Genomic DNA, 26,282 nt, shown 5'->3' on the forward strand with positions numbered 1-26,282 from the left:
GAACTAATGCAGAGCTGAAACTCGGCAAGTGCTCAATGGTAACTAAGTTGTCTGTTTTCACCTGAGCAAAATGAGGATTAAAAACACCCTGAGGGTTGTCTTAAGGACTAAATACCATGTAAATAGCTAAGATAAAGTTGGACATCTAGCAAATGCTCAATAAATGACACGATTCATGCTCAGATAATTTATTAACTTCTAATTATGATGAAGTTCAAACATATAAAAATATGAACATTTAACAAATGCCTATACATCATATAGCTAGGCTTCAACAACTAGAAATGCAGCTATTTTTGTTTCATCTATACTTCACTCCCCATAAAACACTGAACTTTGAGAAAGGCCTACACATAATATATTGTCTATAAATGTTTTTATACTTTGACCCTCTCAGTTCACCAGACAGAAGCTTCTGGCAACTATAGCAGATAACAGAAGCAGTGAGAAAAAGGTGGCAGAAGGGGGATATATCTCACTGTTTTCAATGACCATTACAAGGTCTCAGGATCCTTGTCCTCAATTTTTCTCTCCAGGAGACAAACTATGAGTACTAAACAATGGTCAATATTCTCTTTAATTTTATTCTTTAGTTATTGGACCCAAATCATAGTTCTCTTGCTTTCAGAATCTGCCTTACTCTCCCTATTCTCTTATTTACTCCCTAGAGGATGTACTACATTCTTGCTTATATCCAAAAAAGACCTCTTATCTTGGAGACAGGGTCTCCCTATGTAGCTCAGGTTGGTCTTTTACTCATGACTACCCTCTTGCCTCAGCCTCCAGAGTGCTGGGATTACAGGTGTGCATCACCACGCCTGGTTCAAAGGGGCTATTAAAAATCCTTGTTGTTTGTGTTCTTCCACTGTTCATACTCTGCACTTGGCTCTTGACCGCTGCTATCTAATGTTGAGTATCTAAATAATAGCCTTTATTTCCCTCCCCTGCCTGTTTTCCTACACACTTCAGCATTTACTGATGACCTACTTGGCTTCTGGCCATACCCATATCATCACATTTCATCTCCATCTTCATCATCCAACTTATTAAGTCCATTTATTAAATAAACGTCTATTATGTGCCAGTCCTTGTGATAAGAGCATTACATACATTATATCACTTAATCTTCTAACAATTCTAAGGTAAGTTTCATCTATAGAGTAGAAATAATGAGGACATTAAGATACAGAAGGGTTCCTTAATTGGACATGGCCACATAGCAATGTTTCAGAACTGGGATTCCAACTCAGTTTGGCTGATTACCAAGACTATAATTTTGTTGTGAACAGGTTTGCTTCTTTTAGACAATGTTCAATGAAAATTATTTTAGGACCAGTGTGGTGGTATACACCTGTTATCTCAGCAGTTGGGTGGCTGAGACAAGAGGATTCTGAGTTCAAGACCAGGGTAAGCTTGATAGCAAGTATGAAGCCATTCTGAACTACATAGTGAGATCTTATCTCCAAAAACAAAAAAGATTTTATGGGGTAGGGGAAAGGGAAAAAAGAATAGAAAGGAAAAAAATAGAAACAAAATTTCTGTAAATAAGGAGGAGAAGAATGGTTGAAGGAGGGGTAGGGGACAGAGAAAAAAAGGAATTATGATATATTACATACAGGTACAAATTCCCTACAATGAATGTGATCATTATGTATACCAAAAGTGTTCCAATAAAATTAACTTTAGAAAAACTAAGGCTGGGCACAGTAGCAAATGACCATTGCCCCAGCAACTCAGGAAGCTAAGGAAGAAGGATCACTTAATTTCAAGTGTTTGAGACCAGTCAGGGCAACATAATGCATCCCTGCCAGAATGCTGTGGCATATTTTAAAATGGTTTCCTGGACCAGCCAAATAGCTCAGTGGATTAAAGCACCTCCAAGCAGGTGCAGGAGCCAGGAGTTGGATCCCCGGGCCTGCCATGCTGGCCCCACCTCCAGGGCGCACTGAGACAGCGATTGAGACTGGGTGTGGTGGTGCAACCTGTAATTCCAGCACTTAGGAGGCTGTACACAGGAGAATCACTATAACTCTGATCTAGTAGTGAGACCTCGAACATCCTGTAGACCCTTCCCAAAAATACAGGGGAAAAAAAGTGATTTCCTTAGGGCTAGGTATATAACTTAATGGTAGAACCCTTGCCTGGCATGTGCAAGATCCGAAATTTAATTCCTAACACCTCAAAAAAAGAAAACTAATAAATGTTTATATACAGCAAATGTCATTTAAATGAAAAACTTCTTTCCCACCTCCCCATCTAACACCAGAGATAACCACTGTTTAAAAAAACTGGTGTGGCCAGCGGCCAGGGTTTCGATCCCCGGGCCTGCTGTGCTGGCCCTGTCCCCAGGGCATGCTGAGACAGACAGACTGGGTGTGGTAGTGCCCCTATAATCCCAGCACTTGGGAGGCTGTAAACAGGCGGATCACTACGAGTCCAATTTAGTAGTGAGACCGTGAACACCCTGTAGACCCTTCCTTAAAATACAAAAAATAAAATAAAAATTTAAAAAATGGTGTGATCCATTGCAATACATTGAGCTCCATAGAGACAGTGTCAGGGCAAGTGAGAGCCAGACAGGTACTGAAGGACTCTGTACCTCACTGAGGAAAACAAGTAACATGGGCGAGGGAGATCCTAAGAAGCCAAGAGGCAAGATGTCATCATATACATTCTTTGGGCAAACTTGCCGAGAGGAGCACAAGAAGCCCCCAGATGCTTCTGCTAACTTCTCAGAGTTTTCTAAGAAGTGCTCAGAGAGGTGGAAGACCATGTCTGCTAAAGAAAAAGGAAAATTTGAAGATATGGCAAAAGTGGACAAGGCTTGTTATGAAAGAGAAATGAAAACTTATATTCCTCCTAAAGGAGATATAAAAAACAAGTCCAAGGATCCCAATGCACCCAAGGGGCCTCCTTCAGCCTTCTTCTTGGTCTGTTCCGAGTATCACCCAAAAATCAAAGGAGAACATCCTGGCCTCTCCATTGGTGATATCGCAAAGAAACCTGGAGAAATGTGGAACAGTACTGCAGCAGATGACAAGCAGCCATACGAGAAGAAGGCTGCTAAGCTGAAGGAGAAGTATGAAAAGGACATTGCTGCTAACTGGGCTAAAGGAAAACCTGATGCAGCAAAAAAGGGAGTCGTCAAAGCTGGAAAAAGCAAGAAAAAGAAGGAAGAGGAGGAGGAGGAGGAGGAGGAGGAAGATGAGGATGAAGAGGATGAAGAAGATGAAGAGGACAATGAGGATGAAAAAGAAGATGATGATGAATAAGTTGGTTCTAGTACAGTTTTTTTTTCTTGTCTATAAAGCATTTAACGCCCCCCATACACAACTCACTCCTTTTGAAGAAAAAAAAATTGAAATGTGAGGCAGTGTAAGATTTGTTTTTAAACTGTACAGTGTCTTTTTTTGGTACTTAACACACTACCGAATGTGTCTTTAGATAGTCCTGTCCTGGTGGATTTTCAGTAGCCACTAACCTTGCCTGGTGCAGTATGGGGGTTGTAAATTGGCATGGAAATGTAAAGCTGGTTCTTGTTGGTGCACAGAACAAATTAGTTATACATGGGGACAGTAGTTTTTCATCTTCAGTTGTATCTGATGCAGCTTATACGAAATAATTGTTCTATTAACTGAATATCACTCTGTAATTGCAAAAAAAGTTACAACTGTTTTGTTGACATTCTGAACACTGCTAAGTAAATGCAATTTTTATTAGTAAAAAATAATAAAATAAATAAAATTGGTGTAATAAGCATAAAATATACAACAAATATATTTATTACCTGAACACATTTATCTCTGAAAGGAAAACATAGACACTGGTTGTCCATGGGGAGAAGAACAAAGGAACATAGATGAGAGCAAGATTTTTTTCACTGTGTGCTCTTTAACTCTTTTAATTTTAAACCTTGCAAACTGAAGTCTAAACTTTACAAAAATCAAATTTTAAAACACAGAAAGGCTATACTGCTTTCCTACATGTACAAAGACATACATATGTGTACAAGTGCCCTTTTTAAGAGTACAAATGGAACTGTTCCTACATATTATTTGGCAACCTTGTTTTTTCACTTAATGTATCCTAAGCGAGAAACTGCCATGTGCCTATAATTCTAGCTCTTCAGGAAGCTTGAGTATAGGAGTTCAACACTAGCCTCAGGAACATAGCATGCCCACCCCTGTTTCAAACAAAACAAAAAAGGACATATACTCACCAATGTGTAATACTAAAACCATGCTTGAAATACCTGTCATTTTGGTCTTCTAAATGCGTACTTCTTCTAATGTCATATCAATTATTGCTATGCTCTCTCTAAAGTAAATTTTTGTTTAAAAAAAGGTAGTAAGAGACAAGGGAAAAAATGTCATAGGATTACACTGCTACAATGTTGTATATGGTTTGATTTCTAAATTTCTGTATAAAACTGTGTAATTGTTTTTTTAACATTCTATAGGGATTTAAATTTTAGAATATCTATGGTTGTTGGAAAATAGTTTCATTTTATGTCTAAAGTGTTTGATATTCAGACAGATAGTGATGTTAAGCTTAACTGCCTGTTACAGGATAGTAATATCATTAAGTTTCTCTTCTTGAATTCAGCAAAATAACCCAATATAGTCCAATAGCCCATAATATTAGTGAGTCATCAGCACAGCTGGCAATTGTCCGAAGTTGTAGACTTGAGCCTTTTACAGCTCAGCATATTAGTATAGCTTTACTTTTTATACCTCGTGGTTACACTTTTCTGCTGTATGTTTAAGATCAAGTTAAAGCAAGACCTATATGACAAGAAATGTAACTTCTGCATCTGCCAAGGTCAGTCAAATCCCCTCAGGATTTACCCTGAAACCCTGTACCACAGTTTATAGATCCTTTGTCAGTGTCAGCCATGTGGATGAGTCACTTTAACAACTAAAGTTTGCAGACCAAAAATTAGAGAGATAGATGGGCTAAAAGGATAGCCAATATGTTGGCCCAAGCCCTTCAAGGTCAGTGAGGACTCAGGACATAAGAGAACCTATGCTGTGACATCCTGTAACTAAGTGGTGTCCCAAATTTTCTGATCAAGGAGATTATGGAGGTGCTGGGGAGATGGCTCAATAGAATAAACGCTTCCCTGGCAAGCGCAAGGGCCCGAGTTCAATCCCCCTTTCCCCTCTCCCCCAAAAAAGGAGATTATGGGACCACAGAGGAAAGTGATCAGTGATGTATAATGCACCTAAGGAGAGTCACATGGAGAGAAAACATTCTCTCAGGCTTTCACAGAGAGCAAATTGGTCAGGCAATGGCCATGACTCATCCACATGGCTGACACTGACAAAGGATCTGCAAACTGAGGTACAGGGTCTCAGGATAATTCCTGAGGGGATTTGACTGACCTTATCAGATACAAAAGCTACAATTCTTGTTACATAAATCTTGGTTTATCTTGGTCTTAACCATCCAGCAGAAAAGTATAAAAACGAGGTGTAAAAAGTAAAGCCATACTAATATGCTGAGCTGTAAAAGGCTCAAATCAACAACTTTGGACAATTGCCAGCTGTGCTGATAACTCACTACTATTAGGGACTATTGGACTATATTAGGTTATTTTGCTGAATTCAAGTACCTACAATCTTTGGACTGGCATCAAGTATAAAAAGGTCCTTTAAAGACTTCTCCAAATACAATTTCTTTAACTGCAATGGAACACACATCTCTGACAAAACAAAACAAAACAAAACAAAACGGTGGCTATGTTGGGAGCCAGGGAAGCTAGGATATTGATCAAATGTGTGTAGGCAGGACTAGATCTCAGTACTTAAAGCAAACAAGCTACCTCAGTCCTGAGATAAACATCCTGTCTGGTAAAAGTCAGCTATTAGTCACTAGGAAACCTTGTGTCACATGTTACTAACTTTCCAAAAGCATAAATAAAATACCGTTCTGCTTTGATGAAAAAAATGCATACACATGTATGCACAAGATAGGATAAATATACAGCTACTTTATCTTAGTTCATTGAGAAGAAAGGTTTGTACTAATGTTGTTTAGACAAGATATCATGTCTACATCTTGTCCTCTGAATGACTACTACGAAGACAACATTATGCAATGTATTAATTATTGTAACTGTCCTACTAACCTATTTTGAAACTGTTTCATTGATATTTTATCTTTTTTCTCATTAAAATGAATAAAAAAGGACATATACTTTTTTTGGATTTTAGGGAAGGGTCTACAGGGTGTTCAGAGTCTCACTACTAGATTGGACTAGTAGTGATCTGCCTGTTTACAGCCTCACAAGAGCTGGGATTACAGGCATGCACCACCATGCCCCGTCTCAATTGCTGTCTCAGCATGCCCTAGGGGCAGGGCCAGCAGGGTAGGCCTGGAGATCGAACCCGTGGCCCCTGTACCTGCTTGCAGGGACTTTAATATGCTGAGCTATTTGGCTGGCCCTTAAGAACATATATTTTGGACATCTACGTCAACAAATATTCAACTGCACCATTCTTTTCAACAATTGTTCAGTATTCGATTTCATACAAAATGCCTAATTTATCTATCTAATCTTTACTGATAAAATGTTTCAAATTACTTATAAATATGAGGTAGTGAGCACTAAACCTTTTTATTTACAAACTTGTACAAAGATGCTGGTACACGGAATTCTTCAAAATCTAATCACAAGACAAAAGGCATATTCAATTAATATACTCACTATGTACTACAAACATGTACTAATAAAATAAAAACAACAAAAAGTATACAAAAATGATTTTTTAAATTTTTTATTCTTTTTTATTTTGGGAGCAGAACCGAGGATTGAACTCAGGCCCTTGTGCATGCCAGGCAAGGGCTTATTCTACTGAGCCATCTCCCTGACTCCCCTTTCATTCATTTTAATGCGGAAAAAATAGCAATGAAATAGTTTCAAAACAGGTTAGTAGGACAGTTACAATAATTAATACATTGCAATTTGTCTTCGTCGTAGTTATTCAGAGGACAAGATGCAGACATGCTATCTTGTCTAAACAATATTAGTCCAACCCTTTCTTCTCATTGAACTAATAGAAGGTAGCTGCTTATCTATCCTAAATATTTTGTTAAAAAACCAGTGGTAAAACTCCACCAACTTGCTGAAATTCTGGAACTTATAAATGCCCTTTCTTAAGACTACCAATTAGATTCCAGACATCTCCCTGTACTGTGATTTTATTTAAACAATATCTGATAATATCTAGGGGGATTGCTCTATGTACAGCCCATCCATGCTTATATCCCCACTCCTAGATCTCAATTCTGTGCCCTAACTTAGTGGCATAATGCTACTGACAGTTTCGATATCTGTTTCTTCTTTTAGCCTCACCTGCCATTGGCCATCAATAGGGCCAGCGGGCTCTCACTCCCATCAAGGTCCATGTCTGGCGAGTCATCGTCTGAGTCATTCAAGCAGGTACCAGTCATGCTGAACTGCAGAAGGAGGAGGCTCAGTTGTCACCAGTCTAAGATTCCCAGGTGAATATCAAGAAGGCCAGTTCCCTCTGGTTTCATGGCTAAATTCACTGTCAAAACCCACTGAACAAGATCTTCTGCTATACCTCCCTAACCCAATCCCCACTCCCAGATATCGCAGGAACAGTAGGTTGAGAATATGGCTGGTTCAGGGGAAAACTGTCAATCCTATAAAACATGTTCCCTTAAAAAAGGACAGGGGCGTCTTTAGATTCCCAAGGAAAACACCATAATCTTGAGGCAAAGTATACCGGGGAGGGATTCCTTTAAAGACCTGTTCAAAACTCCAACCTGACACTTATACAATGTTCCAGAATTTCATTTCCCATCCCAACATTTCAACATTCAGATCAAGTGTCACATTTTTGGAAAAGAGTTCCTGACCATCTCCCCTACCACAGAAAAATCAACCCACTCTGTGTCTCAGGGACCCAAAAATACCCCAATTGTGGCATCCACAACACTTCATTGCACTCATTTGTTTTAAGCTAAGCCTATATTTCTTACTGGCCTGTCAGATCTCTTGAGAGTTACATCCACAGCACCTACCACAGTGCCAAGCATAGAAAGCTCTCAATAAACGCCTATTAAATGAGTGGGACTGGTAGCCAAACACCAGGGGCCCTAAGGGAGGTGAGAATAGTACAGAATAGCCTGTCCTTTTGAATCCTTGCTCTTCCAAGGGACCCAAAAGTGTTGGGCTGAACCCATAGGCCAGCACCCACCTTTGCTTTCTGGGAACAGCCTGTCTTCAGTGCCTGATGATTGTTTGGGTCCATGAGATTATAGCTCAACTGGCCAGCAGGCCCCAAGGCTGAACTCTCCTTGCCCTTTTGCTCTGCTTTCTCGAAGAGTTCCTTGGGCTTCAGGCCTTTCTTCTTTGAACCACTTTTGGAGGGCAGTGACAGCCTGGCCATGGATACTGAAGTGGAATGGGCTGGCCTGGTTAAGGGAATGGAGCCGGCTGGGAAGATCCTCTGCAGCCCAAAGATATTGCTCGTCTTCCCAACGTTCTGTTGGAAGATATCCTACAAGAGCGTTAGTACATGAGGGGGTTAGAGCTTACTTAAGGGTTCTGTCTATGCTAAGAGCAGAGGTCTGTATCCAGCATTGGTGATAATGCCATGGAAGTGGCTTGCAGATGCTCCACATATGCACACCCTAGTTTTTGCACAATGTGTCATCAAGAATATATTGGGTGGCATTTCTTTACCCAGCCACTGACAAGTAATGAGAAGACGAGCAAAGTAAAAGCCCAGCACTATTGTCAAAACTAGAGAAAAAGACTCCAAAAGTAGCGGACATAGAACAAACAAAAAAAGAAAATCAAGTACTAGTTTGTGGTTCAAAGTCTAAGGACTAGAGGATTTTAAAGGAAAAAGTGCTAGTCATAATTTCACTACTACCTAGCTCTGTAACATCACAGAATGTTGTTTGACCACTCTGGAGTTCTGTTTACTCACTTGTAAAACTAAAGGATCAGACTGCAAAGGTGAATTTCAAAAATATTTGGTGGTTCTTTTGAGCTTCCTGGGAGAAGTCCTAGGGACTGAAGGCAGATAGAAAACATAGGAAAGGAACAAGTAGAGTGCTAGGCCTCCCACCTTCATCCTACTGAAAGCAGTTGTGCTTTGATTTGTTATGTATACTGGGCTTCCATGTAAGATCTCATTTGAAAAGCAAGATTCCATTCCTTTAAAACATTTGAAAGACAATGGACCACATATAACCTATCTGTAATTTCTCTTCAAGCCAGCCCAAAGCTCTGTTTGTACAAGACTGGGTTAAGTAGGCAGAGCTGGAGTAAAAGTAGGGTTTTAACAATCCTGAAGAACTTTAACAGTTAAAGTAGAAGAAAATGAGGTAGAAGGTAAGACACTGTAAGGTTCAGGCAGTGAAACATGCTGCAGGCAATGGGTAGTTCACTTGAATACCCTAGCATGGATGTATGTCATGGAAACTAAATGAACCTTCACAGTTCCTGAGCTAAAAACAGTTTAAATAGCCTCAAATTCTATTCTCTGGTGCCTGTTACTTCACCAGCCCACACTGATTGCTTCTCTTTTCCATGAAGTCTATTAATAACAATGGCTCACATTTATTGAGTACTTACTCTGCTAGGCACTGTATGAGGGGCTCTACATATATTAGCTCTTAATCCTACCAAAGCTCTGTAAAGTTGGTAAAATTGGTTCCCATTTTACAAATGAGAAAATGGGGGCTCTGAAAAGTTGTCAAGTAACCAAGCAGGAACCAGAATCAGGTTGCTCTGAGTCTCTTACCACTATACCTTACTGCCTCGTAGTATATGCCACCTGTTGAACATGGCTTTGTAATCATCTTCAACCTGAGAGAACTGTCATTTTGTAGAACGCAGAGACTGAGTGAAAATATTAATAACAACAACTACAACTACCACCACCACCCACCACCACAACCAACCATGAACATCTCCTGTGTGCCAAGAATTATATCTAATGTTCAATCCACATGACTTTATTTAATCTTCTTAATCCTTGAGTCGGTACAATTATCCTCATTTTAGACATGAGGAAACTCAAGCTCGGGGAGGTTAATTTTGCTCAAGGCCCTCTACTAGACTCTGAGATCTTTGTGGGCAGGCACTGTATTAGGTATTCTAAGAGCCTAGCCCAATGTGTGGTAAAGTCCAAGCACATAATAACAATTTGAGTGAATGACTTACTAATTGAGCAGGGCCCTGGGCAAAGATGTCCCAATCCTTCCCCTAGGTTCTATGCCAATTACAAAGGCCTCACTTGAGTACTGAGCCCTTCCAAAATGCTTTCCCTCCCACCATGCTTCTTACTTCAACCAAGCGGATCTCCCTAGCCAGATCTTTAATGAGTTGTACAGTCCGTACTGTCTCCGGGATCTCATCCTCATGGTCTGGCAGAGCCTGTCAAACAAGAGACATAAGAAATAAGCTCACACATACATGAACAACTAATTTTCAACAAACACTGAAAAACAGCTTAATGAAAAAAGGGAGATCTTCTCAACAACTGCCACTGGATCATTTAGATATCCACAGGCAAAAAAGAACCTTGATTCATTTTGTACCCTGCCTCCCAGCACATACAGAATAGATCACAGATCTAAATGTAAATACCTGAAACTATAAATCCTTTAGGAAAGAGGAAAAAAACCTCTGTGACTTTTGTTTAGGCAAAGATGTTTTAAAACACAAATAACATGAACCAGAAAGAAAAAGCTAATAAAATAAACTTAGCAAAAATAAAAAATTTGGAAAAACTTTGCAGCTTTAACACAAGCCACAGACTAAGAAAAACTATCTGCCAAATATTATCTGGTAAAGGACACATAAGAGGTATGAGGAATTCACTTTACAACCCTTATGAAATCAATGACTTCAGGGAGGTTAATGGGGATAAACCAGGCCCTGCACACATAAAGACAGAAAGTGCTGGTTGAGCAGCTACAGATCCACAGCTAACACAACAGCTACCCAGAGTTGTGTCTCTTTTAACTTGTTTGCTATCCTTCTGATGTTTCCAAGGTTTTTCTTTGTGATTTCTTCTAACACCTTCCACATCATTTCTGTGTCTAAAGGACTAGTAAATTTTACAGCATTTTGTTCTTTTTTTCTCCTGGTTTCTTTTTCCCTTTAACTTTCTTAATCTATGAGGAATTAATTTTGGTGACTGGGTAGAAGATCAAGAACCCCTGTTGGACAACCTTAGTGTTTCCCTCTCATACCAGGTGCTCTGGAATGGTAAGGGAACAAATGCCTCTCATATAAGTCATCTGCATTTCACAAAAAACTTTTTCTGTAAGTGTGGACTCCTCAGAATTTTGTCCTACTCTTCTGTTTCCTTCGGCCATGCCTTTGAGACCGTTCTTTGGTCACTGGGTCTCATAACTTGGGGCATGACAGCTTAGGATCCACCCAACCACTTCCATTTCAGTGTTGCTGGAACACAGTCACTCTGAAGTTCATTTATGAGAGAAGTCAGGAACATACAAAAACTAGGAACACTTGAAAGATGTGGAAAAACAGAATCCAAGGCAAAGGCCCAGTTGCACATGACTCAAAGGAAAAAGAGAAGGCCCAAAAGATGACATCCAAAAATATGAGAAATGTTGGCAAAAGGAAACAGAGAGATTGCATGGGTTAGTCTGTAGTGAATGAAAGTTCCCCTTAGGTCAATGTATGCAACAAAGGAATCTGTAGGATATCTCAACCCTGAATATGTATTGGTAAAACCTGTGTGCCACCACACCTAGCTAAAACTTGTGTTTTAAACTTTAATACTTTGAAAAGATAATCCATGCACATGGATCAAAAATCAAACAACAAGACAGGTGTGATGTCTCAATGCCTCAGGAGGCTGAGCCAGGAGGATCACTGTGAATTTGAGGCCTGCCTCAGCTATAAAGTGAGTTCAAGGCAGCAGCATAAACTACATAGGAAAGCCCTGTCTCAAAATGACCCCCAAGGGGCTGGGGAGATGGCTCAATGGAATAAGTGCTTCTCTGACAAGCTCAAGGGCCTGAGTTCAATCCCCGGTTCTGCCAAAAAAAAAAAAAAAAAAAAAAAGAGAGAGAGAAAGCTGTCAGATATTTGGGGCCAGGGAGATGGTTCAGTGGAATAAGCACTTCCCTAGCAAGCGCAAGGATCTGAGTTCAATCCCCGGTTCCGCCAAAAACAAAACAAAACAAAACAAAATCCCAGCACTTGAAAGATTGAAGCAGGAGGATCACTGTGAGTTTGAGGTCAGCTTGGCCTACAAAGTGAGTTCAGGGACAGCCTGAACTGCATATTGAAAACCTGCCTCAAAGACATAAATAAAAGATAAAAAAAATCAAACATATATTAAAAAAATAACTCTCGTCTCTGACTTGACATCAGGCCCAGCATCCTACCCCGACAGGCACTTTCATTGGTATTTGCTTGCCTCCAGATTGTGTGATAAGCACACACAAATATAATTCTTGTTTCTTTTTGATATATAATGTAACATGCTACATACACAGGGTTCCGCACCTATACTTGACAAGTTCTAGAGATCTTTCCAAGTAAGGAGACAGACAGCTTTCTTATTTTCTTTTATGCTAGTTTAGTATTTAGTTGGGTAGGTGGATATCAGTACATTTCCAAAAAGCCAAATTTTATAGTATGCAATGTGTTTTTTCATAAACTTTAACCTAGTAATTTCTCTTAAAGGAATCTATCCTAAAAGAACAACCAAGAGATGAGTGAAAAACACTGGTGCATACAACTATTTACTGTATAATTTTTTATAGCTACATCTCTACAAATAAACATATATAAAGGAAGCAAAAATAAGCAAGTGGATAGGAAAAGATGGTACTTTCAAGAAAAATGGTATTACATAACTACTAAACACTTACGGAGGGGCCAGCCAAATAGCTCCGAGGATTAAAGTACCTATAGGCAGGCACAGGGGCTGGGGTTCCATTCCCAGGCCTGCTGTGCCAGCCCTGCCCCCAGGGCATGGTGAGAAGGCAATTGAGACTGGGCGTGGTGGCACGCACCTGTAATCCCAGATCTTGGGAAGCTGTAAACAGGCAGATCACCATGAGCCTGATCTAGTAGTGAGACCCTAAACACCCTGTACACCCTTCCCTAAAAAATACAAAAAAAAAAACAAAAACACACACACACGCACACACACACACACACACACACACACACACGGAGAATTCTGGGAATACAAGAAAATTAAGATAAGCTAATACATTCAGATACAAAATGGAATGTACAATGCAACAACAATTACATTATTTAAATGCACATAAAAATACCAGAAGGAAGTATACCCAAACATTAATGATAGTTTCTTATGAGTTAAAATTAAAGATTTCGCATATAAAATACACCAATAAAATCTGATTAAAAATAAATAAAATTAAAGATGACTTTCCTTTTTCATATTCTTTGTTGTTTATTTGGTTTTGGGCAGTCAGTATCTTGCTATGTAATTCAGGCTGGCCTTGAATACACTTTATAGCTGGAAGAGGGCAAACTCCCAACAATCTTCTTGCCTCAGCCTCCCAAGTGCTAGAATTACAGGTGTGCTTCACCATGCCCAGCCCTCTCCTGTATGTTTTTAATTCTCAAGAGTAAATATGTATTACTTTTCATAATCAGAAAGATGGGTTTAGAGAGAATCAAGATGGTAAAGTGGTGAGCAACAGAAACATTCATGCTCTCTGAGATGTGGAATTCTAACACTGGCAAGTAACAACTAGGAGAAAAAATAAAGAGAAGCAAATCAATGGGACTCAAGAAGGAACTGACAAGAAAATTAAGATCTATACAAAATTCGAGACAGATCACAACGCTGAGAAACAAACTAGACTCTCCACCCTCAAAACAGCATGGAGCAGCTAGGTAGGGGTCTTAGAACAAGCACTTGCCATGTTTCCGGAGGGTTCTTGGTGGGGCATCATTCCAGGAAGGGGTTGATCGTATAAACCTAAAACTCAGACCAGCTGGGGGATGTCTTTACTACGGCTTATCCTCCCACAGTGATTACAAGACAGTTTTGGACATGGAATAAGCAGAAAAAAGAATCCCTGAGGGCTCTGAGCTTGGGCTGGGAAAAGCACAAGGTGGGCGGCAATGTCAGGCTTGAGTTGTGCTGGTTCTGAAAGTACCAAAATTAAGTACCAGAACCTTTGTTCTGCTGCCTACGCCCTCCATATATCTGAGGTTTAATTGCCTTCTTTATCCACTGTTTAGCCTGGACTAAAAGAGGGTCCTTTGAAATGGATAGGGACCTCACAAAGCCACAGGCCATAAGGCTAGGCAGAGAAAACCACGAACTGCTAGATTACAAAACTATAGATCTAGAAGGAAAATCACTCACTCAAAAGTACAGAGAAGGCCAGGGTGGTAGCACACACATAGAATCCCAATTTGAGGCCAGCCTGGGCTACATAGTGAGTTCAAGCCCAACCCGAATAGCATAGTGAGACCTTGTCTCCAAAATAGACAAACAAATAAATAAAGTACTGAGAATTTTTTTTTCCTGTATTTGGACTCTTTTTTTTCCATTCTTTCTTCTTCACTGGATTACTGGGATCTGGGGAATTTTCTTTTGTCCTTCCTTGTTTATTCTTTCTTCTTCCCCGCCCCCCCATTTTTTTTCTTTTTCCTTTTAGCTTTATCTTCATTTTGTTTTCTTTTTCTTCTTTCCTGCCTTTTGCCTTTCTTTCTTCTTTTTTTTTTTTTTTTGTATTTTAGGGGAAGTTCTACAGGGTCTCACTACTAGATCAGACTCATAGTGATCCTCCTGTTTACAGCCTCCCAAGTGCTGGGATTACAGGAACGCACCACCATGCCCAGTCTCAATCACAGTCTCAGTGTGCCCCAGGGGTGGGGCTGGCACAGCAGACCAGGGTTCTACTTCTTAATAGATTCCTAGGTCTCACTTCTCTTTCCTCCTCATCGCCTACTATTCTTCAAATTTTTCCTCTTGCATTCTCCAATTCCAAACCCCTTACATGTTTACTACTTTAACGGCATTTTTATTAATGTTTAGAAAGAAAGTTAAGAAAGTTAACACTATGGTCTTATTGCTAAATTCTTTCATTTTTATATATTTAGTACAGGGTCTACAGAGTCTCACTACATAGATTGGACTCATAGTGATTCTTCTGTTTTCAGCCTCCCAAGTGCTGGGATTACAGGATTGTGCCACCAAGCCCAGTCTCTGCTGACATAGTTGTTACATTTAGTATATATTTGCTATATGTAAATATCAAGGTTGTTTCACTGTTTATACTATAGTTGTGGATTTTTCTTTAGTTAAGGGTGGTATACCATTAGTTCTTATGGTAGATCAATATCCAAATTGTCTTGCATACTATTACTGCTGTTCATTTGCTTGACACTGCCAGAGTTGCATAATTGTTGTTATTTATGAGTTTTCTCTATATGCCAACACCTGAAATACCTTTGTGACATTATCAATACTGTGATCCATTCCCAGAGAAGAGTGTATTAGGTCAAATGCACTACATCCTCACCTCCCAAATTAACACAGGTAGTCAGATCTTGGGACAGAGGCAAAACCCTGAGCAGACCCAGCGTGTATTACTGAAAAGCAGACTAAGTACAGAAATCTCAATGCTAGGGACAACGTCTTTGTCCTGCAAATCTAAGCACAAAACAAAACAAAGAGAAAACAATCATAACAAAATTAGACAAGTCAAAATAAAAATGCCACCATAAACTCTACATTCCCCCCAAACCCAATTCTAGGGGCATCAAGGGAGAATAAGACAAAAGTTACACACCCAAATTATTCAAAAGGATAACAGAGGAGATTAAAAAACAGATTGATGAGCTATTCCATGAAATCACAGAAGATATCACTAAAAAATTAATAAAAGTATTAAGACAACCAGGGAGCTTATGAAAACACTAATAAATAGCTAGCAGAGCAGAAAAAAAGATACAAAACATGAATGTCCAGTTTACTATAGAAATAGAGTCCATGAAAAGCTTCTCAGAAATGCAGGAGATTAAAAACTCTACTGAAAAGTATGGGCAGTAGAAACAGCCAATGCAGGTTGGAATATCAGAACTGGAAGGTAGGGATGATTTCCAAGACAATTATTGAGAGTTATCTTAAAATGAAAACATGAATAATGTACCCAACATTGCTAGATGATGCAAAGGAAAGTAAGACTGGCCACTGTGTTAAATCTTGCATGGTGACCTGCCCTCAAACAGTAGGGTGTATTTCTTTTCCTGCTTTTAACTGGCCCTCAATTACTCTGTAAAGCCTGATTCTTTCCCTACCTTTGATAAAACTTTGCTACCATTTTAAAAAAAAGATTAATTAGAGTGAGTGAAAAATCAGAAGACAAACCATGCTTAGGGGTGATCCCAGCACATAGGAGGTTGAGGCAGGAGGATTGCTGTGAGTTCAAGGCTACCTGGCACAAAGTGAGTTCAAGCCCAGCCTGAACTACACAGCTAAGCTTGTCACAAGAAAAAGAAAAATCAGAAGATAGCACAAAGGACATAAAAAAACCTGTTTGCAGAAATCATACAAAAGGCTGGTGCGGTGGCATACACCTTTAATCCCAGCACTTGGGAGGCTGAGGCAGGAGGAGCACTGCGTTCAGGCCAGCCTGGGCTACAAAGTGAGCTCAAGGCCACCCTGAACTATATAGTGAAACCCTGTCTCAAAAAAAAGGCAGGGGGGAGAAAGAAAGAAATCACACAAAAACCTTTCCAAATATAAGTAAAGATTAAACACACAGATAAATGATGCATATAGGACTCCAAATAGCTATGATCAGAAGAGAACCTCTCCATGTTACATCAGAATCAAACCAAAAGTCTAACAAGGGACAGAATCTTAAAAGCTGCAAGAGAAATTCAATGAATCATAAAAGTAAATCCATTGGAATTACAGCAGACTTCAACACAAACCTTAAAAGCCAGGAAGGATGGCAGTAAAGTCTTCCAAGCTCTAATAGAAAACAACTTCCAACCCAAATATATACTGCAAATCTATTTTTCAAAATGGATGAAGAAATAAGGTCTTTCCTTGAAAAAGAGCACCTGAAGAAATTCATGAAGAACAAAGCAACAATACAAAAATTTTAAGAACATCTTAGAAAGCGATAATGAGGGACTGGAGAGATGGCTCAGTGGTCTAAAGCACCTACTTAGAACGAGCTTAGCAAAGCACAGGGACCGCAGTTCAATCCCCCAGCACCACATGCCAGCCAGCCCCGCCCCCTGGTGGGCTGAGCTGGCCACACACACACACAAATAAATAAAAAAAATTAAAAAAAAGAAAGAGATAAAGGAATAACGCCAAAAAGTGCAATAGAATGAATGCACCAAGCAGAGTGAGCAGTTAGCCAGAAAGGAGAAAATCAGCAAGAAGAAAATAAAGCAATGATAGGGAAAAAAAAGTATCTTTAAATAAAAACTTTAAATGTGAATGGTTTCCATTCTCCACTCAAAAGATACAGATGGACAGAATGGATCAAGAAACAAAACCCAATATGCAGCATACAAGAAAAAAAAGGTTTAAGCAGGGTCTGGTGGGTATGCCTGTAATCCCAGAACACAGGAGGCTGAGCAAGGGGATCACTTTGAGTTCAAAACCAGCCTGAACCATATGGTTGGACCCTATCTCAAAAAGACATAAAGAGAAGAAAAGGTTTAAAAATATAATCCAAAGAATTTTAGTCTAGTTTTCCATTCTTCATCCAGTGGCCCACAAGCCTCTGGTCTTTTTGCTCCCCAAAACTTCTACCAAAGCCAACGCCTATGGACAGTAGACCTCCTGAGGAGACAGGGAAATAATATTTACTTTTTAGCTGGGTATGATGGATATACCTGTAATCTCAACACTTGAGAGGTGGAGGCAGGAGGATTGCTTGGAGTTCAAGGCCAGCCTGGGCTACATAGTGAATTCAAGGCCAGCTTGAACTACATAGCAAGATCCTGTCTTAAAAATCAAAAAGAAAAGAAAAAAAAATAGTTACTTCTTTCCTTGTCCAGGCTCTAAAGGCCAAATTCAGGGCTTTGCCACCATGGACTAGGTAGGAAGCAGGGTGTCTCCTGTTCTCCCGCAAACCTAAAGGGAGAAAGAAGAAAAGAATGTCAATGAAGCCATACAAGGGAAGTGAGTAAGTTGTTATCTTTGCAAAGTAACAGAACATATGCTCAGAGTTCTGAGCACAACTCTAGATCTCATAATTCTAACACGGTTTGCAAACAGAGAACCTATTGCCCACTAGGCACCTGACAACTATTTCATTTAATCCTCATGACAAATTCATAGACCAGAAATTACTGTCTTCATTTTAGAGTTCATAAAGCTGAGGCTCCAACATGAAATAGTTTTAATCAACCACTCACAAATGCAGTTGAGTACCAAAAGCAAGACTAAAACCATGTTTATTTAAGTCTGACAGCTATACTCCTTTTCTTGCATTACTCTGCCTCTAGGGCTGGGGAGATGGCTCAATAGAATAAGCACTTGCCCAGCAAGCACAATGGTCTGAGTTGAATCCCCAGTTATGCAAAAAAAAAAAAAACCTACAAATGGGGCCGGGGAGATGGCTTAGTAGAATAAGCGTTTGCCTGGCAAGCAGAAGGGCCTGAGTTCAATCCCCAGTTCCACCAAAAATAAATAAATAAATAAATAAATAAATAGGGTCTCCAACTGAGAATAGGAGGACTATGATTTTAATTTTCACAGACTTGAAGGAAAGTTAATACAGAAGATGGAACCAGGAGATAGCTCAGTGGCATAAGCACCTGCCTGGCAAGTGCAAGGGCCTGAGTTTGATCCCTGGTACCACATACATACATACATACATACATACATACATAGATAAATGGTTATGTTCTGTCTCATTTCAGGGGGAAGTCAGATTTATTAATTATTATTAACATTCAGATTTAGGCTCTACTGAAGTATATTTAACAAAACTAAGCTGTTCTTCAGAACAGGTAGTGATCAGTTAGCTATCTAGCTTCTGATCAGATACTAAAGTGACAGCCTAGCTGATGGCAGTATAAGGGCTTGACATATTTAGTAGGAGTTTGTACTCAAAGGAGTCTAAGTTTCTTTGTAACTCCGACATACTGGTTCCTCCTGGCTAAGTCACCTTTAAAAATAAGTCTCTGTCCAAAACAAAGGACTTACTCTATCTCAGACATGAACAAGAAAGTTAAAACCTAGCATACTGGCCTCTATCTGGGCTAATACTTAGTAACTAATGCAAGGATGCCAGGGTGGTCAGGAATGGGCCTTATTCCCTTGGGAAGCACAACCAGGAAACTCTTAAGACTAGTCCAGACTGAGTTTCTGACTTTAACTGGCAAGAAATAGGGATAATTCCACGGAGATTCAATTTTCTCAGACATGCTGATTAAACACAAAGAGTTAATTCATTCCCTTCTGTATATAATGCTAAATAAAAAAGGAAATTTCCAAAGATCACACAGAGTAAGACTCCATTTACATATATTCTTTAAATGACAAATTCAGAGATGAAAACAGACTAGCAGTTTCAAGAAGTTATGGAAGGAGACAAAATGGAGCAGTGAGTGCTAGAGCACTGAGACTCTTGATTCTCCAGCAGCCCTCCAGAAACACTAGCAGGTGAAAATTCAAGCAACTCAAAACACAGCTCTTGGAGCAGGTTCTAGTGAGGGTGCCATTATGGAGAAGGGCTGGGTATTTCAATCTTAATCCCAGATCAGCCCCTTGGTGGTGGCTTCACACTGCCAAGTTCCCAAAATGGATAAGGGGAGGACAGTCATGGGAGACTGCTAGCAGTTGAAGAACAGACTGGAGTTGAGTCATGCTGAGAGGTCAGGGCTGGATTCAGTTTCTGTAATGAGGTACCAATTCCTGCCTGAGTTACACAGGATTGGAGGCTCACATTGGTGCTGTGTTCCCACTGCTAAACAGAGACCCAAAACAGAGTTTTATGCTATATTTTTCAAATAGCCCTGATAGATACCACTGTAACAGATTATCCTGTTACTGCTGTAGTTTAATTGACTGCATAGGAATAATCCTGACTTAGTGAACAAACTAGAGCCAGTGAACCTGTCTGCCAAATCCATCATCACACCCAGGGGAGGGACAGCAAGAGTTCCTAACCCAAGTACATGGACTGCATCAAACTGCAAAAATGCCTGCAACCAAGCAGAGCGGTCCTGAGTCTGAGGTAACCTCAGTTTTGCAATGGAGGAATTAGAAGAGTAACTGGGGTGTTAGCACTCACTGTGGCAAAGAAGCTACTTGGGAATCACATACGCAATGTCTCACTGGAATATCTAATCTGTGTTCCCATTGTCATCATATTAGCTTTAATTTCTGTATATTTCTCAAGTTATTTAATAATGTGGGCTCATGTTCTTTTATAATTTTGTATGTATACTAAGCTGTTACTCTTGTATACTTGTTTTATTGGCTCTAATCTTATATGTGTCTAGGTTCTGTCCCTCATCTCAGCTCTTTATGTACTTTCTTCACCGCAAACCCTCAAGACAATATTAACTATGTCTTTATTTTTTTTCCAAACATATAAACTCCATCTCCAAGTTTTTAAATTTATCATACTTAGCCCCTCTCATAGCTACTCCTATCTTGATTAATGTAATTCCTTGACCCTCCCCATTGTAAGCCTTTGGCTCTTCCATATCTTATCTAGCTTACTGTCCTCCCTATAAACAAGTTCTAATAACCATATAGCTTCCTTTAAACAGTACATAGTACTTTTTCAAAAATAGATCATGTTTTAATCCCAAAACCTGCTTAAGGGGCCGGGGAGATAGCTCAGTAGAAAGGTCCTGAGTTCAATCCCTGGTACTGCAAAAAAAATTAAAAAACCTGCTTAAGTAAATGTAAAAGAACTAAAATTATCCTATGCATACTATCAGACCACTATGCAATGAAAATAGAAATCAATGACAGAAGAAATTTCAGAAAAGGCAAAAGCTCCTAGAAAACTAACAACATACACCTACACAGGCAATGGATCACAAAGAAATTCAAAAATTTCTGGATGACAATGACAATGACTAAAGACCTCAATGAAATCTCTAGGACATTATGAAAGAAATTCTCAGAGGAAATTTCATTACATTTAATAATCACACTGAGAAAATCGAAATAAATAACCTCATGAAAAATCTTTAAAGATACTTGCAGCCCCAAACTGAAGGAAGCAAATTATAAAGATAACAGAAGAAATCAATGAAAAACAAATCAATAAATTAAAGAGCTGCTTCTTTAAAACAGTAACAAAAATAGACAAACCTTCAGCCAGACTCACCAAGAAAAAGAGATTAAAGACTTAAATCAATGCAATTAGAAATAAAAATGGTTAAATCACAACTATGTCAAAATCCTGAAGAAACTACTTCAAAAAATTATACACCAACAAACTGCTAAATTTTGAAGAAATGGACAGATTCCTAGACTTATAAACCACAAAAAATAACCTAAGAAGACATAAATATGCATAGCAACCCAATAGCAAGCAATTACATCATTAACTCAGTAATGAAGAATCTACCACCTAAACAAACACAAGAATCTGAGGGACTCAAAGCTGAATTCTATAAAACTCTTAAGGAATAAATAAATATATATATATATATATATATATATATATTCCTCAAGCTCTTCATTTATGGAAGCCAGCATCACCCTGATCCCAAAACCAAATAAAGACCCAATTAAAAAGAGACTATACGCTAACCTTTTAACTCACACAGATGCAAAACATCCTCAACAAGATACTGGCAAACAGAATGCACCATATTATCAAAAAGATGATATATCATGTAGATTCATCCCAGAGATGCAAGGATAGGAAAGGTCAATATCCATATGATCATATTAATAGATGCAGGAAAGGCTTTTAACAAAATTCAACACTCCTTCATGATACAAACCCTCAAGAAAACAGGTATAGAAGGACCATATAATAAAGGCTATTTAACACAAATCAATAGCCAGTATCATACTAAATGTGGAAAATTAAAAGCATTCTACCTAAAATTAGGAACAAGACAAGGATGTCCACCATCATCTGTTGTATTTAACAGATGTACTTGACACATTAACCAGAGCAATTAGGCAAGAAAAAGAAACAAAAGGGATACATACAGAAAAGAACGAACTCAAACTATCATTAATCAGAGGTGACATAACACTCTACATATAAGACCCAAAGAACACCAGAAATCCCTTAGAATAATCAACTTCAGCAAAGTAGCACAGTATAGGATCAACACACAAAAGTCATGAGCACTTGTATATACTAGCAATGAACAAGATGAGAAATATGAAAACAGTACAATTCACAGTTGCTTCAAGAAATATAAAATACTGTAACTAGGAATTAATCAAGGAAGTAAAAGAACTCTACAAAGAAAATTAAAAACAAAAAAAGAAAAGAAAATTACAGTATTCTGAAAAATGAGATTGAAAAGGACATCAGAAAATGGAAAGATCAAAATGGCCATAGTTTCAAAACTGTTCGACAGATTCAATGCAGTTCCCCTAAAAATACCAAAAGCACACTTTACAGATTTAGAGAAAATAATCCTAAAATTAACATGGAACCAGAAGAGGCTCACAATAGCAAAAGTAATTTTGGGCAATAAACGCAAAGCAGGTGTCACAGCTGTACCTGAATTCAAGCTGTACCACAAAGCATTAGTGAAAAAACAGCATAGTACTGGAACAGAAACAGACACGAGGATGAATAGAACAGAACTGGGGATACAAAAACCTCCCCAGAAATATTGTGGGACTGTCCTGCTTCAAGGTTGTATATGGTGAGATTTTTGGACTTATGTGCAAACATGAGAAGCATAGAATTCTTTATCCTATTTGTAAAATATAATCTAATTTTTAAATGTTTTTTTTTATCATATTATGTAGGGACTTAAAGTTCAACATATCAATACTTGATGAAAAATACCTGTTCCTTATTATGCCTAAGATGTTTGAAATGCAGTGAGATAGTGAGGTTAAGATTGATAGCCCAAATCATTTGATAATAACAATAAGCTTGTCTTCTGGATGGGTAACAACCTAAGTTTGCAGACCAAAATTAGAGAAAAAGGAGGGCTACAAGGAAAGCCAAGGAGATGGATCTCTTATAATAGGGAAGTGGTCCAAAAGAACAAGGGCAAGGAGTGAGGAAGGGAATGGAAAATGAGAGAAATAAAGATGTGCCACATACAGAAACTTATTAACACAAATTAATGTAAACACTGTATGTCATAATATGAGCTAAGACAAATAATATTAACAAATATGAAAATGCAAATAGGGGAACCTGAGAAAGGAGCAAGGGAGAGGGGAGGGAAGGAGAAAGGGATTTAAAAAAAATTGTACTATGTACATGTAACCACTCACCAAGATAACTGTAAACTAAATGAATTGCAACCATGTATTGATAAAAATTTTTAAATTTGTTAAAAAGAAGTTATGGATGATACAGGGAAAAAAAGTGGGTGAAAGTATAAAAAGAGAAAATAATAGACATTTTAAATAGTAACATTTTTACTGTACATATTTAAAGTATAAAACATGATGTTTTGCTACACATGAGTAGATCTCTAAGGTGATACTTATATAGCAATCCTCCCTCTCCCTTTATTTATCCCCCATCCCTAAATGGAAGCAGGGAAAAAGGAACAACTCACAAAGAGCTCCATACCTCGAAAGATGTCTAGAATGTGCTTTCCCACATACCAACAGATGGTCTCAAAGTTGGGGAATTTGAACAGGTCTGCTGTACTCAGTCGCTTCTCAATCTCATAGGCTCTGAAAGGAGGAGAAATGACAAGGATCTATCTACTGAGTATCTTCTATGTGTATCAGTTACTATTCTGGACACTAGGCAACCACTATTACCAATCCTGACAATGATCTTGTGAGATGCTAGTTTAATATATTAGGAAGTTTTAAACTCAAAGCTTGTATGACTTGCCAAAATCACATAACTACTAAATGAGGAAAAGTTGTTAATCCCCAAACTAAACATCAGCATGAAGCACGAACCATTCCTTTTTAATTGTCTTGCCTCCTACTACGCTGCACTCCTTAGTCTAGAGGAGATACTAAGAATTAGCAGACAGGAATGGCCAATTTCAGGACTTACTTGAGCTGCATTTCAATGTTAAGGCTGTGTAAGAAGTTCCCTCCAAAGGCAAGGCAGTCCACAGGGGTCAGCACAGCATGAATCCATCCTGCAGTATAACAAGGCAAAATTAGACTCGGCACTGAGCCTTACTTCCTCTCAACAACGCCAGTGCCTATTTAGCTCAGCCTCAACTTCTTCAGAACAGTTAGTCTGAAGCTGGACACAGTGACATTCACATGTAACCCTAGTGCTCTGGGAGGCTAAGGCAGGAGGACTACAAGTTCAGGCAAAGTCTAGAAAGCTTAGATTCTATATCACAATTTAAAACAAAAAAGGGCTCAAGTATGCAAAAGTATCTAGGTTTATTTCCCAGCAAAACACACATACACACACATACACACACACACACACACACACACACAGATTGGCAGTGCAAAATAACATTCTTGGCTCTTCCTCTATACCAACACCCCCTAGTCTGCCATCATTATAAATCTGAACTGAATCAACTACTTCTGGGGTTAATGAACTTATTCCACTTCCATATGGTCCACTTCAAAAATCACTCTGTTGCCTTAACTATCCTCTCATTTTTTAAGCACATCATCTCCTTGCCATAACTACTCCTTCTAATTCTAACTTGAGCAAAAGGAGGTTTTGTGCTCGACAGGCCTGGGTTGGATGTGCCATTTCTTAGAGAAATATTTTCTTGAACAGTTTTGATTATAGAGCTTAAACCCAGTTGGAACAAAATTATATTCCTTGACTTTTATCACCTTCCTGTGACATATTTTTTAAAATTTCTTCCATATTAATTTCTTCTCCACCCATTATCTATCAAATTGGCTGCTGTAGCACAACAAGCTGGTTTTTCACACTACCTGTTCCCTAGGTGTTGTCTAGAGATTCCTTGAGCACCTTGAGACTCAAGAGAATGAGAAGCCAAAACATTTCCTTCAAACTACTAAAACATAAATACCAACAGATTATGACAATATCACATATGTGTAATATCAACAACGAAAAAATTACAACAAATAGGTCAGGCATGGTAGAATATGCCTGTAATCCCAGCACTTGGGAGCCTAAGGCAGGATGATCACTTCAAGTTTGAGGCCAGCCTGGGCTACAAAGTCAGTTCAAAGCAAGCCTGAAATGCATAATGAAACCCTGTTTCAAAAAAAAAATCAGGAGTGTGCAGAGAGCTTCCTGCTACCCTGCGACAGCGGACCAGTCCCAGCCAAGGCGCAGCGTGGGCTTGACCCTCTCCCAGCCCCTTGGGCCGACCCCCACCACTCTGCAGTGCCTCCCCCACCCCGCCCGCCGAGTAGGATTTTCTGCCCAGTTCCAGGAACCCCCGGAACCAGTCTTAGCCCAGGTCCAGTGAGTGTGTGGGAGAGCTTCCTCTTTGCCCTACTTCACCTTGCCCCCTCCAGGCATAGCTCAGGCCTGGCATACATGCCTGAGGTGTGACCCTGCAGCTGCAATCCCTGCAGAGAGTGTAGAGGATAGATCCACCCAGCTAGTCCAGGAGCACAACACCTTGCCACAGGGGCACAACATATTCACCCTCAAGGGCAGCAGTGGGAAGGAGCTGAGCACAGCAGCCAGAACCAAGCCATACGCAGCTGGATAAGTCCAAACTTTGTAGAGCTGCACCTGAACTTTAGTACGTGCGAAGGTTATAACTACAGCAAAGATCTACAACAAAGGGCAGAAGACAGTGCTACACAAAATGGCGAGAAGGAACAAAATGCAACCTCAGAAACCGAGCCCCACCCGTAACAAGTGCAGAGATCACTGACACAGAAAAAATTGGAAATCACACAACTGAAAGCAATGAATCAACGGCTTCTGAAATAAAGAAACAGCTGCAGAAAGATGTAGAAGACCTCAGATTGGAAATGAAAAAAGAAATCCCAGAATTAATAACATCTGCACTAAAGAATGAAATGCAGAAACATATGGAAGAAACCCAGAGCCCACCCAGAACAAGTGCGGAGGATACTAGCTCGGCTCAAGTGCATGAATTAATAGCGTCGATAGTAAATAGGCAACAGCAGAAAGATATAGAGGAAATCAGAGCGTAATTCTTTTCTGAAATAAAAAAAGAA

The 26,282-nt window shown here is 39.2% G+C and overlaps 1 protein-coding gene across 3 annotated transcripts in view; it reads right to left on the reverse strand.

Moving 5' to 3' along the window:
* The window catches only part of Phf8 (PHD finger protein 8), a 167,673-nt gene that overhangs the window by 89,940 nt on the left and 51,451 nt on the right, over positions 1–26,282 (reverse strand). For 2 of the 3 annotated variants that reach the window (XM_004647576.3, XM_023707823.1), the window contains 6 exons: positions 24,187–24,274; positions 23,743–23,849; positions 18,028–18,119; positions 10,331–10,420; positions 8,229–8,531; positions 7,358–7,461 (listed from right to left, as the gene is read on the reverse strand). In XM_004647576.3, coding sequence (XP_004647633.1) covers positions 7,358–7,461; positions 8,229–8,531; positions 10,331–10,420; positions 18,028–18,119; positions 23,743–23,849; positions 24,187–24,274 — 784 coding nt within the window. The remainder of the gene's footprint in view (positions 1–7,357; positions 7,462–8,228; positions 8,532–10,330; positions 10,421–18,027; positions 18,120–23,742; positions 23,850–24,186; positions 24,275–26,282) is intronic. The other variant, XM_004647577.2, reaches the window with a different exon arrangement.

This window comes from Octodon degus, unplaced genomic scaffold (assembly GCF_000260255.1).
Source record: "Octodon degus isolate 3935 unplaced genomic scaffold, OctDeg1.0 scaffold00314, whole genome shotgun sequence".
NCBI classification, from domain to species: domain Eukaryota; kingdom Metazoa; phylum Chordata; class Mammalia; order Rodentia; family Octodontidae; genus Octodon; species Octodon degus.